This window comes from Capra hircus, chromosome 15, assembly GCF_001704415.2.
Source record: "Capra hircus breed San Clemente chromosome 15, ASM170441v1, whole genome shotgun sequence".
Taxonomy (NCBI): domain Eukaryota; kingdom Metazoa; phylum Chordata; class Mammalia; order Artiodactyla; family Bovidae; genus Capra; species Capra hircus.
Genome location: NC_030822.1, coordinates 28,254,569 through 28,269,490, shown reverse-complemented (window position 1 = coordinate 28,269,490; position 14,922 = coordinate 28,254,569). Strand labels below are relative to the sequence as shown.

General features: G+C 49.3%; 1 protein-coding gene and 1 long non-coding RNA gene across 2 annotated transcripts in view; both read right to left on the bottom strand.

The window, feature by feature from the left end:
* LOC108637660 lies at window positions 3,627-6,372 on the bottom strand. Its single transcript, XR_001919216.1, has 2 exons — window positions 6,185-6,372; window positions 3,627-4,035 (listed from the first exon to the last, which is right to left on the bottom strand). It is a non-coding gene; the product is annotated as an uncharacterized LOC108637660 (long non-coding RNA).
* The window catches only part of MAP6 (microtubule associated protein 6), an 81,225-nt gene continuing 79,736 nt past the window's right edge, over window positions 13,434-14,922 (bottom strand). The window contains exon 4 of the mRNA XM_018059335.1: window positions 13,434-14,878. Within this exon, the coding sequence (XP_017914824.1) occupies window positions 13,573-14,878 (1,306 nt within the window). The 3' untranslated portion in view covers window positions 13,434-13,572. The remainder of the gene's footprint in view (window positions 14,879-14,922) is intronic.

The window sequence follows — 14,922 nt, the reverse complement described above, 5'->3', positions numbered from 1 at the left end:
ACCTTTATTGGTAAATTAATGTCTCTGCTTTTTAATATGCTGTCTAGATTTGTCATAGCTTTTCTCCCAAGGAGCAAGCATCTTTTAATTTCATGGCTGCAGTCACCATCTGCAGTGATTTTGGAGCCCAAGAAACTAAAATCTATGTTACTTAACTTTGTTTTCTTGTTTTACTGACTCTGCTCCTAAATTTTCTACCCATTGACACATTCATGGTCTGTCCCCACTACTAGAATGGAAGCTCCATGGGAATACGGACCATGTCTTGTTCATCTTATTTACGTCCTGCACCCAAATTCAGTGCCTCACACACACACATAAGACACTCAAAACATGAGTTAGTAAGTGGAAGATCTGTGTTAGAAGGGCACCAGGGCTTTGGGAATCCAGAGGAAGAAGCCATGACTGCCGCGGGGAGATCCCAAGAGGAGGTGACTTGGGGTAAGTAGGCCTTGAAGGGTAAGTAGGCATTTCTTGATCAGAATAGTGATTTTAATAATACAGCTGATCCTACCTCTGTATTTTGCTTCTGCTGCTGCTGCTAAGTTGCTTCAGTCGTGTCCGACTACTATGTGCCAAACACCATGTCAGTCACTTAATATATATATTTAGTCCCAGTCTCCTGACAGCTTGGCTAGGTAGGGATTATTCCCATTTTACAGATGAGATAACCAAGGCTGAGAGAGATTAAGTGATCTACCTGAGGTTCCCCAGCCAGAGGGGGTGAGCTGGGAAATGTTCCTAGTCAATTAAGAGTTCTTTCTCCATGCCACATGGGAAGGGTTGGAAAGGAACTGGCCAGATTTTAATCGTAAAGGTGTATAACCTCACAGTCTCTATACGTTATCCCACTTAATCCCCATAATAGCCCAATTAGTTGGGAAGTCTTCCTAATCCCACAGGTATAGCTCAGAGATGGGGAGACTGGACTAGAACTCAGGACTTCTGGACCCAAAGCTCAGCCTGCAACAGCGCCCTTAGCAGGTGGGCATGGGACAGTGAAGGAAGCCAGGGCTGAGTGTGGGGCTGCCCAGATGACGCCAAGGGGGCCCTGAGGCCACCTGCCTCCGTCTGGGCACAGGTGGGAGGGTGGTGAGAGGTCTGTGCTCCCCCTTCACAGTGAGGGATGGCAGGGCAGGTGGCGGAGGTGGGTAGATAGGTCAGGGTTGGACCAGCCTTGTCAGTGCCCCTGATGGCCCATCACAGTCCTGTGTGGAGCTTTCTTGCCACCTTGAGGCCATTGAAGGGACCTCTCTGCCATTTCCACCACAATGCTTGTTAAGTCTCAGAGAAACGATGACCCTGCTTCACTGTGTGGGTCCTGGGTGTGAGTGCAAGTGTGAGGAGATGGGGATTAACTTTCTGTTGAGCACCAACTGTGTGCCAAGCAATGCTGTGTATAATCTCCTTTAATTCTTAGAGCCTCCCTCAGGGGTGGCTATTACTACTAACTTGGTAGCCCCAAGTTATAGATGAGAAAACTGGGGCTTAGAGAATAGCGTGACCTGCCCAAGGCCACCTAGCAGGTCAATGACAGATCCTGGCAAGTATGGGAGTGCAGGTCTGCTGGCTGTGGAGGAGAGAGGGGGTCAATACACACGAGGTCCTCTGGTTTATAGGAGGGAGTCAGTAACCAATGGGATCCTATATAATCTTTACCCCAGTTTATGCACCTGGGGCTCATTATCCTGCATCTTATGGAGGAGGAAACAGATTCCAGCTAAAACCTCTTTGAAAGTGGGCCCTTGTCTGCCTGTGCCCTGCCACATCTCCAGACCCAGTATACCCTTGGCACATAGGAGGTGCCTAATAAATGCTCATTCAAAGGAAGTGATTCAGTGGGTCCTCTGGTGCTTAGTGGCAGAGACACTGGGGCCGGAAACCCAGCTCTGCCACTCCTAGCTGTGTGACCTTGGACCAGTTGCTTAACTTCTGTGAGTTTCAATTTCCTCACTAATAAGATGGGAATGATAACAGTACATACCTCATAGAGTCGTGGTGATAATGAAATCAGAATGAATTTGCCCAGTAACCCATGGTACTTTGGCAATATGTAGCTGAGAAATACTATTAAAAAGAGACGGCAAGTAACTCAAGATCATACTGCAGAGATGGGATTTGAACTCTGATCTCTACAACTTTTAAGCCTGATTTTTTTAAATTAAAAATATGTATTTATTTGGCTACATTGGGTCTTAGTTGGGCATGCAAGATCTTTAGGTGCAGCTCAAGAGCTTCTCTCTAGTTGTAGCATACAGGCTTAGTTGCCCTGCGGCATGGGGGATCTTAGTTCCCCGACCAGGGATCAAACCCACGTCCCCCACTTTGGAAGGCAGATTCTTTACCCCTGGACCACCAAGGAAGTCCCCTGAAGCCTGATTATTTCTATTATGCCATACAATCTGGGGATAAGGCTGAGCTGAAGCGGTCAGTGGAGACTCCCTGGAAGAAGAGTGCTAGAGGTGGGTAGGAAAGGGAGGAAGAGGCATTCTGGAAAAGAGGCCCAGCATGAACAGAGATGTGGCCACTGGGAGGGTCGTGGGAGCTTGGGACACAGTGAGAGGCCTGGGGAAGGTGGGGGCAGGGGAGTGGTGAGATGGAGGAAGGCCTGGCTGCCAGGCTTTGGGCTGAACCGCTCAGAGAGGCTGGAAGGAGAGGCTGATGGGGAGGCCCTGAGGTCAGTGAATGGTTTATTCTTTTTCACTGTTTCAGTGAATGTTTTTGCAGGAGCAGATCAGCTGGTTTTGCCTCTCCCACTCCTCCAATTTCCCTCCTCTCCCCAGAGCTTGACTGATGCCTCCCCTGGACTTCCCTCCCTCTCCTTTCGCTCCTGCAGCCTCTTCTGCTGGCATCATGCCTCCCTCACCTCTGCCCATGGATGCCCTACTCATCCTTCAAAGCCTGTCTCAAAGGTTACTGACTCCCTGGAGACCCTCCCTGGGCCCTGTCAGAAGTCTGGCCATCTCTGCACTCCCAGGGTCTTATGGAAGCATCTCTGGGCAGCACACACCAAACATTCCCTCCAGATGCTCTTGGCAGGGGGCGGTATTTGGACCTTCACTACCACTTGCTGTCACCTTTCTTCCTTCCTCTCTGTCATGGACATGTCTTCTCAGCTCCTCCACACGCCTACCTCCAGTGTCTCATTTCTAAGGGGAGCATACAGTCCACGTGGTTAGGCACGAGCTAACCCACCCGCTGTTTCAGCAAGAATTAGCAAGTGTTTTGACACTTCAAATACACCTACTGAGAAGTGGTCAGACTTTTCTTTTTTTTTTTTCCATGTCATTTCTCCATTAACCTAGTCTTGGTATAAGCCAGAGATGACAAACTCAGCAGGGGAAGGGAGAAGAGGCCCGAGAACAGGAGGGGTGTGCTAAGCTATGTTATATAACTTAACCAAGACGGGGCTTTGATGCTGCAGTCAACAAATTACATTGTCAGTTTGTCAGTTGCATTCACGTCACTGCTAGATCTCGGGTGAAATTTAGGGCACTGATCTCAGGGTGGGAATTAGAGGCCATATGGGAGGATTTGAATGATTTAGAACACCCCTAGCTCCACTAAATCCCCATGCAGCACAAGCTGCCTTCCCTGAAGACCTTGAAATGACCTTGTCTTGGAAGTTATCTGCAAAGTGTTTTAGTTGTTTATTGTAGAGAAACAAACCACTCCACACGTAGTGGCTTAAAATGACAATTTGTTCTTTTTCACAGTTGTGTGGGTTGGCTGGGGGCTTATTCCACTGGTCTGGTCTGGGTTGGCTTCGGTGACTGCATCCACTAGACGCTGGGCTTAGCTGGAATGCCCGGGCACTGAGCTTCCCTCTCATGTGGTCCTGCATCTCCATCTTCTTCCTGGCACAGTGGTGGCCTCAGGATTCTCAGATGATGAAGGCAGGAGCTAAGCCTCTGAGGCCTGAGCTCTGCAGCTTCAATCATGTTGCTTCCATCTCATTCTGTTGGTCAAAGCAAGTCACCAAGCCAGCCAGGATCCAAGGCGTGAGGAAGAGACTCTACCCATGGATGAAAGGAGCTGCAAAATATCATGGGCTTGATTTCAATCTACTCCCCAAGGGGCGGCCAACCCTCTTCCTGTCCCAGCCCCATTGTCTCTAGTCCCATAACTGGATTTAGATACTTTCCTGCCTCAGGGGACTAGTTCCAGAGTCAGATCGGGGAGGAAGAAGCATCCACATCAGAAGAATTGCAAGGTTTTGCTAATTTATTAATATATCACCCAAAAGTCTGGATAATGTTTGTGGGGATGTTGTCTGTGGGTGCTAGTCCTTGGACGGAGGAACATAATTTTCACTGGGCTGGACTATCCGTGTGAGTATGTTTACCGCCGATTCCAGAGTCAGTGTGCTAGTTTGAGCACCTACGAGTGGTTTTTATTATTTGCTTAGTTGGTTGACAGAAACCTGGATTCAGCTGAGGTCTATGCTTGATATTGAAATGCCAGAATTCTTTGCTTTAATATGGAGGAAGGAATCCAGTGCTAAGGGAGGAAGCAATGTTGATGTGGATTTACCCTGTGTGATCCACTCACATACTCCCCCAAGCCAAGTTCCACAGTCCCAACTTCCTCTTAGACAGCCTGGAGGAAATTCCCTTCACCAAGGCACGGAGAAACACGTCAGTGAGGGGAGCATCTTTGAACCTGATGTAGTACTTTTCTCTGCAGGCTAAGGATGCTAGTGAAAGACACTGTCACTCTATAATTTTAGTGGAAATGATGGGATCCCAGGGGAGCAGAGCACACACAGCAGCACTTCGTCACCTGGGACAGCAGATGCCAAGTGATACTCAGAAAGATCTAACCCACAGATGTCTTTAGCAAAGACCAATCGTTTAAGGGCCAAATAAGACCAAAGGGAATAGACAGGCAGCCTCTAAGTACTCCGTAATCTGTGTAACAGAAACAACAAAGCAAAACCACAAATAAAACCCTCCAGTCCTGCTAGCAAAAACCTGATCTGACCCATTATGAAAGAGAACTTTGGTCCCTCACCCAAAGTCCCTTGAAAGGAAGAGAGGCCAGTACCCTTCAGAGTGAGCCCTTCAATAGAACCCCAGATACATACTGTAAATCTTCCTTTTAGCCTACCTTCCACAAAAGGTCCTAGACCATTTGCCAGAGAACTGTGCTCTGTGAAAGGAAAATACACGGGCTTTTCAGGATTAGCAGGACTTGAGTCTATCTAATGCTAATTCCTGAGAACACAGAACACCACTGTGTAGAGGTTCACAAGTGTCAGGCGACAACCGGAGTCTGACTTCAGTCCAGGCATGGTGCCTGGGCTCATCCTGCAACTGCATCTTTAGTTTCAGGGAGTATAATTGAAATCTACAGCATACATGCCCCTGTAGACTGTGGATAAGGGCCATTATGGTAGAAAGGGCCAAGCGGAAGCTTCTCGAACTTTCTTCTTACTGATCAATAACCCAAAGTAATGGTGCAAATCTAGGAAAATTACAGAAATGTGTGCCCTCATCAAAGACTTGAGAGATGCAAGCTACTTTCTATTGCATCTCGCTTAACTTACTTCTTCAGTCTGTGCAGAAGGCATAAGTCTTGGAGGATGAACAGGGAATTACCATAAACTTACTCAGGTGATTCCAAATAATGATTCCAGCAGCTCCCATTCTAGGTGCAGTATTTTTTTAAAGAATGAATAGGTGTAGTCTTTTTATGGGAGCAAATATACATATTTTTTTTGTCACTTAATATGAAACTATTTATCTGAAAAAGAATTTTTTTTTAATCTTCCTCTATAGAAAATACCAGAAGCAGCCTTATTTTTCTTGGCAGGGGCAGCAATACAGCTTTCTTATCTTGTCTTGAAACTCTGATTCTCTGTTACAATGTAACCTGATCATCCTTCCATAACACAGACACAGAATGTCTATTACATTGATGACATCATGTTCCTAGGATTCAGAGAGTTAAAAGTAGCAGATACTTTAAGATTAAAAATGCTGATAATGGGAGATGAATCCCATAACATAGGGGCCTACCACCTGAGTGAAGTTTCTGGGTGTTCAGTGCTCTGGATCATGCCAGGAAAGAGATACTGGCTGGGGTTCTTCAGAGAAACAAAATGAATAGAAGACACAGCTATAGATATGTATATATAGAGATAGAGAGATACAAAGAGATGTATTATAAGGAATTGGCTCACTGGATTATTGAAGCTGAGAAGTCCTGTGATGTAAGCTGGAGAGCTAGGAGTTCCAGTGGTATAGTTTCAGTTCAAGTTTGAAGGCCTGAAAAGCAGGAGAGGTGGTTAGTTCCAGTCTGAAGGTAGGAGAAGACCGATGTCCCAGCTTGAAGATAGCCAGGCAGAGAGCAAATGCAGCCTTACTCAGCCCTTTGTTCTATTTCAACAGATTAGATGAGATCCACCCATACTGGGAAGGGCAATCTGCTTTATTCCATCTATAAGTCTAATGTTAATCTCATTCTTTACAAACACACCTGGAATAATATTTGACTAAATATCTTGGCACCCAGTGGCCCAGTAAAGTTAACATGTAACATTATCACATCCTGCAAAGTAAAAGGAACTTGCTGTGCTTTCTGCTTCCTAGTAGTAGTAAGAAAGAAGCATACTTGCTGGGTTTCCATGTATTTTGGTGGCAATGTATGTCACATTTTGGAGTGCTGCTCTGATTCATTTACAGAGAAGCCAGTAAGGCTGCCAGCTTCAAGTGGAGCCTAGTGCAAAAGAAGGCTTCCAGGTGTCCAGGCTGAAGGGCAGGCAGCTCTTTCTCATAGCCTTGATGACTCAGCGGATGCAAAGTGATTCATGTGTTTGCAGCAGATGGGGATGAAGTCAGCCTGTGGCAAACCCTGAGAAAAGAACCGCAATGGAGTGTCTAGGAGTCAGGAGCAAAGCCAGGCACTCCTTGGTAAACAATTTTCCTCCTTTTGAGGAAGAGCTCCTGGCTGGCTGCTGGGCCTGCTGAGAAAAATTCCCTGTGTGGAGGTACCAACAGCTATGAAAAATTAATGACTGTCACACACAATCTTCTCTTCTCAGGAATACTTGGGTGTTTGTGCCCAGTGATTGCTTACTGGAATATTGGTGAGTCCCGAGTCAGGTACGAGAAAATCCTCTGTTATTGGAATCGGGTTTCTTCTCCCTCCAGAGACTATGCAATTGCCAAGTTCACCAGTAATTTCCTTATTGTTAGTCCAATGGATACTTTAAAAAGTCACTTTGGAAATATGGACAATTTCAAATGTGCATGAAAGTTGAGAGGATAGTGTAATGAACTTCTAAGTAAGTACCCATCACAAAACTTCAATAGTATCGACAGTTTCAATTTCAACTGTATTGACAGTTTACCCACTTTGTTCAATGCATGTTTTTAGTAATCTGTCTCATAGGGAAGCACTCATGTCTCTGATCCTGTTGACTTGTACTTCCTTGATTCTTTCTCCAAGGTGAATCTTTTCCAGTTCTCCTCTGACCTTGCTGCTGCTCTGCGGCATGCTCTGCTCAGAGCCTCCTTCCTCTCCTACCCTTGAAATGTTGGTGCTTCCCCAAACTCTGTCTTGGACCTTTCTCTCACTTTCCACACTCTCCCTGAGTAAATGCAGCCCTTCTCATGGCCTCACATAACTTCCCAGGGCTAGCAAAGCCCACATTTTAATGAGATCCCCATCTCTGCCTCATCTCAGACTCCTGTTCCAGACTGAGTCTACAATATCCAGAAGTCTCCTAGATACCTTTCTCCTTGTCTCAAAAGCATGTCCCACTCAACATGTACCAGACTGAGCTCATCCTCCTGCTTAAACCTGCTGTTTCCTGTTTTCCTATTCATCTGCTCAACACACAGTTATTACATATCTATTGGGTGTATAAGAAAGATTGGAAGATTCTGGAATAGGCAAAGAAATCACTGTTATAATAAAAAAGATTGACAATAACAAGTGTTGACAAGAATGTGGAGAAACTGGAATGTTCATATGTTGCAAGTGAGAATATACAATGGTGCAGCCCTTGCCCCCCAGAATTAGTTCTAAGTCCATGGAGGATGTTAAATGCATGAGCCTTGGAGAGGGGGTAAAATGTAGGTTTTGACAATGGCCTGACTTGGGAACAGGAGTGTTTAGAAAGGGCGGGGAGCTGGGGGTCTGGATTATGGGGCCTCTGAGGGATGCGGGTGGTGGCAGGAATGTCTGGGGAACGATGTTAACACCACACAACCTGGGCAGGCTTAGGGAGCTCCCCAGCCAAGCATGGCTCAGGGGGCATGAGGCCTCCAGCGCCCCTCCAGCTGGACTGCAGCAGCCATCATGACAACCATCATGTGTCTTCCAAGAGGCATAAGCCTCTTGGACCTAGGGACAGGGGGAGGCTTCAGGAAAGTGACTAAGATTAATTAGAGTTCCTGCCTACCCTGGCAGGGAGAGGAGGAGCTTCAACTAGATTTAATTTGATTTGTCAAAATAAGAAAACTCCTCCTTTCTTACATCCTGAGTGCCATCAGGTAATTCACATACAGATTTACAAACTGTGATATGTGTGAGGTTAGAGATAGAAAAAAGAGGGCAGATTCATTATTTATTTAGCTGGCAGAGGGCATAGGTCTTAGTGGCAGACTGTAGGCAGAGGCTGGAAATGGATGCAATTTACCCCCCAGGTTTTGGACTGAGACTGGGGTGCATTCCCCATCCTCTTCCTCTAGATGTCCATCCTCGCCGCGACAAAGACTGCGGAAGGTGCTGCTGCAGCAGGACTTGACCCTGTGATCTGCCCCGAATCCGCAAGCGCCGTCTCCTTGCTACCTGAAAATGCCAAAAATGTGCCCCGGCGGTACCCGCCCTCGCACCCCCAGGTGTTAAGGGCGGGGATCACAGCGCGAGAGGAGCTAAATCTCAGTCTTTCCTCAGATCAGCCATCAGGGGCTCCAGCGAGGCCTCAGCCCAGCTCCTAAAGGGCCCCGGGACCCGCCTTCGGGTAGCGCGCGTCTGCGGGCCCCCAGGCTTCTCCAGCCAGCCTTCTCCCCGTCCTTGTCTTCCCAAGGGCCAGACCCCGCGCCCCGAAGCTCTGGCAACTGGAACCGGGGCTGGCGGTGCAAGCTTAGGGTTTACAGCCTTGGGGCCACGTCCGATCCCCAGATTCGGAGCCTGGAGCCAGATTCGAGGCTCTTGGGCGGAGACTGAGCATCTTGGGGCTCCGAGTCGCGGATCCCTGCAGGCTTCCAAAGCAGGGGCGCCGCCCTCTCTCGGCAGCCGCGTCTGTGCGGGCGGGGTTGCTGGCTGCGGCCAGTCCGGGTCCTTAGTCTGGATTCACCAGGCAGCGAAGGGGGTGGGGACGATGCGTGCAGGGGCGGGGTTGGGAAATGGCTGCCCCTGGGAAGAACGAGGTCAAGGATGAAGTCTGCATCTGAGAAGGGCTGAGCATCTAGTTAGTGTCCCGCCTCTCCCTGCCCCAGCCCAGAACGGGGGCCTTGAGCCGACAACCTCTCTCACTAGGCATTCTTCCAATGCAGTGGAGAGCTGGGTGTGATGCCGGTGAGGCGGCGGCCTGCAGCCCAACCCTGGGCTGGAGGTTTTCGGCCTCGGAATTTCCTCTTATCATCAGGACCATTCTACAGATGAGGAAACCGGTGGCTGGCGCTGGACTGGAGGGCGACTTGCTCCTAAGTGGAAGCTGCCGAATCCCACAGCTTCGCTCCCTCACCTTTCGACTGGGCTGCCCTCTCTCCCTCAGCTTTTGACGCTGGGCATCATTCTCCGTATTGAATCACCCTTGGCACCACAGGCCCTGATTTCTCCATACAGCTTTGGACGAACACTTCCTCAGCTTCCTTTGTGCCTTTCTCTTCCTACCTTTAACAAGTCACCAGAGCCCCAGGCTGGGTCCACTTCTCTTTCCTTCTGACACTGTCCCTGAGGAAGCTTAGCGGGGGCCATGGGAGGCTGACTCCCAGACCTTGTTTCCAGGCAGCTCTCACTTCAGAGGGGAAGCCCTGGTAGCCTATGGCTTTCTGGACATTTTCCCCGGGTGAGATGTTGCCCACTCAGAGATAGCACCATCTGCCTGGGCCACGGAAATGTGTGTGACTTGGGACTGGGTGTGTGGGTCAAAGGGAGAGCTGAAAGGAGGAGGGGTGGTATCCATACACAATACTGCTTTAGCCTCAGTATGGCCTTGTCTTGTCTGCAGGGCCCTATTAAAATTCATATAGCAGCAAACTTGTGATGGGCCAGGAAGAATCCTCATAATCGGTGTGTGTGTGTGTGTGTGTGTGTGTGTGTGTGTGTGTTTATAGAAGTGGCTGCTGCTTCTGCTGCTAAGTTGCTTCAGTCGTGTCCAACTCTGTGCCACCCCATAGACGGCAGCCCACCAGGCTCCCCCGTTCCTGGGATTCTCCCAGCAAGAATATTGGAGTGGGTTGCCATTTCCTTCTCCAATGTATGAAAGTGAAAAGTGAAAGTGAAGTTGCTCAGTCGTGTCTGACTCTTGGCGACCCCATGGACTCCAGCCCACCAGGGTCCTCCATCCATGGGATTTTCCAGGCAAGAGTACTGGAGTGGGGTGCCATCGCCTTCTCCATAGAAGTGGCTAGTGGGAGCAGAAAACCCTGGTGCTCTTGGGAATAGAGTGAGGAGATAGGCTTGGGGTCAGGTGCTTAGAAAACTGGACCATTTGGAAATCATCAGTATTTCCTGTGATTTCTCTGTAAGAACCAACCTGCACTCCTTTAAAAAGAGCCCTTTAAATAAGAGTCCTTTGGGATTTCCCTGGTGGTCCAGTGGTTAAGACTCAATGCATGGGGGCATGGGTTGGATCATGAAACTAAGATCCCACAAGCTGCAGGATGCAACCAAAAAGAAAAAAAAAGAAGAGACCTTTAAAGGGGTTAATGACCATAATGGGTCTCAAAAGTCTTAAAGGGGTAGGAGTGTTCCTTGGGAGCCAGCTTTGGTGGGGGCAACAGTCGCTGCTTCCCCAAGGGTCCCAGGCCCCTGAGGACTTTGGTTCCATTTTATTTATTTTAAAAATACTCATTTATTTGGCTGCATCAGGTCTTTGTTGTGGCACGCAGGATCTTTCATTGTGGCATGCAGGCTCTAGAAGGCACTGGCTTAAGTGCCATGTGGGATCTTAGTTCCCTGACCAGGGGTCAAACCCATATCCCTGGCATTGGAAAGCAGATTCTTAACTGCTTGACCACCAGGGAAGTCCCAGGGCTTTGGGTTTTAAAGGGGAGGCTACTGTGACTTACACCAGTGGGATTCCAGCAGGAAGCATCTATGGGCAAGGCTGGGCTTTAGCCTTCAGCAGCCCCCCAGCCTTTTTCCCAGTGATACATTCACAGCCTACAGGACTGCCTCCTCTCCACCGACTTCCCTCCCGACATCCTGGGCTTCAGAAACCTGGTCACCCCTGCCTGCTCTCAGTTGTCTACCCCAGAGGCCTGCTACACTCCTTGGTCAATCTCTCATGCAAATCAGGTTTCTTTCATTCAAGGACTTCCAGAGGGGGCTTACCCTGCCCGCCTACCCTGACCCCGGCCACATCCATGATACCCCTTCCTACCTCTGCTGTCTGTACTTCATGGCTACTTTCTCTGAGAAGCTTTCCTGACTGCCCCGGCTAGACATTTTTTCGTCACTCTCCTCTCAAAGTCGGGGCTTTAGTTGGCCTAGGGCTTCATCTGACACCAGCTTTTATTGTCTGAAGTGGGACTTTACCTCTGTGACCTCATGCCCGGCATGGAGCGAGGCACAAAGTGGGTGCTAAGGACAAGTCAAACTGCATGCATGAATGAGTGGGGGATTTCAGGCACTGTTTGAGAAGTCCTGGCTGAGCTGTCCTGGATACTGAGTGAGGACTAGCAGACGCTAGGTTCTGCTTCATGAGTGTCCTGGGACTCTTCTGATTGGAGGCCCAGTTTTCTCAAGAAGCATGGCCTCTGGATGACCTTCAGGACCCTTGGCAAACAGTTGTCATCCAGAATTAACCTGGGCCAGCTGGGCCCCTGCTCCCATTTTCCTCTGTAGGCTTCTGCTCTGAATAATCTAGGGCTCAGCCTGCTGTGGTTTGATATCTGTTTGGTACCTAGGCTTTCATGGAACTTGACCTGTGAAATAATAGAAAATATAGGTGTTGGTCTTTGCCCCAGGTTTCTAGCACAGAGCTCTTAAAACTCTTGGAATTTTCTCGGTGATAGGCGTGTCTTTTGTTTTATTTAAAATTTAAAAAACTTATTGACGGCACTGGGTCCTCATTGTTGTGCACGGGCTTTCTCCAGTTGTGGCAAGTGAGGGCTGTTCTCTGGTTGTGGTGTGTGGGTTTCTCGTTGCAGTGGCTTTTCTTGTTGTGGAGCGTGGGCTCTATCTAGAGCATGGGCTCAGAAGGTGTGGTGTACAGGCTTAGTTGCCCCCAGCATGTGGAATTTTCCCAAACCAGGGATTGAACCTACATCCCCTGTTTTGTCAGGCAGATTCCTAACTACTGGACCACCAGGGAAGTCCAGGAATGTCTTTTGTTTTAATGAGGAGACTCTTGGTGGTCTCCTGGATAGCTTTGGGATGGAACCTGGTCACCAGAAACACAAAGTCACAATTAGAAGCTTGGAATTTTCGGCCCCGCCTTCCATCTGCTGGGAAGGGGAGAGGGGCTGGAGACGGAATTAATGTTCGATTATGCCAACATGATAAAGTTGTCATAAAAATCCCCAAAGTTTGAGGTTCGAAGATCTTCCAGGTTGCTGGAGGTACTGGGAGGGTGGTGTGCCTGGCCAAGGCATGGAGGCTGCGTGTCCCTTCCTCTATACATTTCTATTCTTTTCTCCACCTTAGTGTGTTATTTATCCTTTTAGGATAAACCAGGAAACATAAATGTTTCCCTGAGTTCTGTGAGCCATTCTAGCAAATTAGTGAACCCAAGCAGGGAGTTGTGGGAACCCTGATTAAAGCAAGTCAGTTAGAAGTACAAGGGATAGCCCGGGACTTGCAATTGGCATCTGAAGTTGGGGAGACAAGGAGGCAGTCTTGTAGGATGAAGCTCTTAACCTGTGGGAGCTAATGCTGGCTCTAGGTAGATAGTGTCAGAATTGAGTTAAATATAGGATCCCCAGCTAGTGGTAGATAACTGCCTGATGTGCAGAAGTCCTACCCGCTACCTGTGGTGTCACAAGTGAGATGTGGTCGGAGTGTGACAGTGACAGGGAAAGACAAGTATGTCCTGCCTGCACCCTCACAGTGGGGTCTGGTCGTCAGGATCCTAGCATCTCCCACCCACTCCCATCTCATGCTGACAACTCACAGGAGCTGGGGATTTCTCAGACGGCCCAAATGAATGCATGCAGAGCCCTGCATGCCCACACTCCTGTATGCATGGTACACACACACACACACACACACACACACACACACACACACACTCGAATCCAGAGAGACACTGGTGGGCCAGAGGGACCAGTTTTATTAGATTCCAGCAAGACTATACAATACATGTTTCATGCAGATTAAATAAGTGTCTTCGCTGCCCCTGGGAGGGAGCACTTTCACCTCCAGCTACTTCTTTGGTATGTCAAGGGGTGAGTGTCAAGGGGAACCATCAACATATTCTGCATGGGGAACAGTTGGGATCATGACTGGAGGTGGTGGTGAGACCGTGGGCAGCTGAGGGCTCTTGAGACCTTGAGTCTTCAGAGGCTTAGGAACCACAGGATCTTGGTCCTTTGCTGGTGGTGGCACCTGAGGATCTTGATCTTTCAGAGGCACCGGGATTATAGGAACTTGACTCTTGATAGGCTCCAGGACCACAGGGCCTTGATCCTTGACAGGTGCTGCAATCACAAAATCATGATCCTTCAGAAGTTCTGAGACCCCTCTTCCTTGATCTTTGACCGGCTGTGGGACGACTAACCCTTGTTTCTCTACAGACTCAGAGAGCACAGAACCTTCCTTCTTCACAGGTTCTATGACCATGGCACTTGGATCCTTCAGTTGCTCTGGGACCATAGGACCTTTGTCCTTGACAGGTGATAGGACCATGGGGCCTTGGTCTTTGACAGGTGCTGGGACCATGGGGCCTTGATCCACAGGCTCAGGGATCGTGGGGCCTTGGTCCTTGACAGGTGCTGGGACCAGGGGGCCTTGATCCACAGGCTCAGGGATCATGGGGCCTTGGTCCTTGACAGGTGCTGGGACCAGGGGGCTTTGATCCACAGGCTCAGAGATCGTGGGGCCTTGGTCCTTGACAGGTGCTGGGACCAGGGGGCCTTGATCCACAGGCTCAGGGACCGTGGGGCCTTGGTCCTTGACAGGTGCTGGGACCAGGGGGCCTTGATCCACAGGCTCAGGGACCGTGGGGCCTTGGTCCTTGACAGGTGCTGGGACCAGGGGGCCTTGATCCACAGGCTCAGGGACCGTGGGGCCTTGGTCCTTGACAGGTGCTGGGACCATGGGACCTTGGTCCTTGACAGGTGCAGAGGCCGTGGGGCCTTGATCCTTCAGAAGCTCTGGTACCATGGAACCTTCATCTTCAACTCTTGCTGGAACCATAGGACTTTGATTCTTTACAGGCATGGGGGCCAAGGAATCTTGGTCCTTGACTGGTGCTGGGATCACAGAACCTTCTTTCTTTAAAGGCTCAGGGACCGTGTGATCTTGATCCTTAATTGATGCAGGGACTATGGGACCTAGATCCTTCAGAGGCCCTGGGACCACAGGAGCTTGATCCTTCAGAGGCTCTGGGACTGCAGGGCCTTGACCCTTTGAAGGCTCTTGGATCCCAGGACCTTGATCTTTCAGAGGCCCTGGGCCCACTGGACCTTGATCCTTGTCTGGCTCTGTGGCTACAGGACCTTGATTCTTAGGCGAATCCCTGGTGGGTTCGACCTGGCTCCTGCAGAGGAGAGAGAGGTTGTCACTGTGAGGGCCAGCACTTAG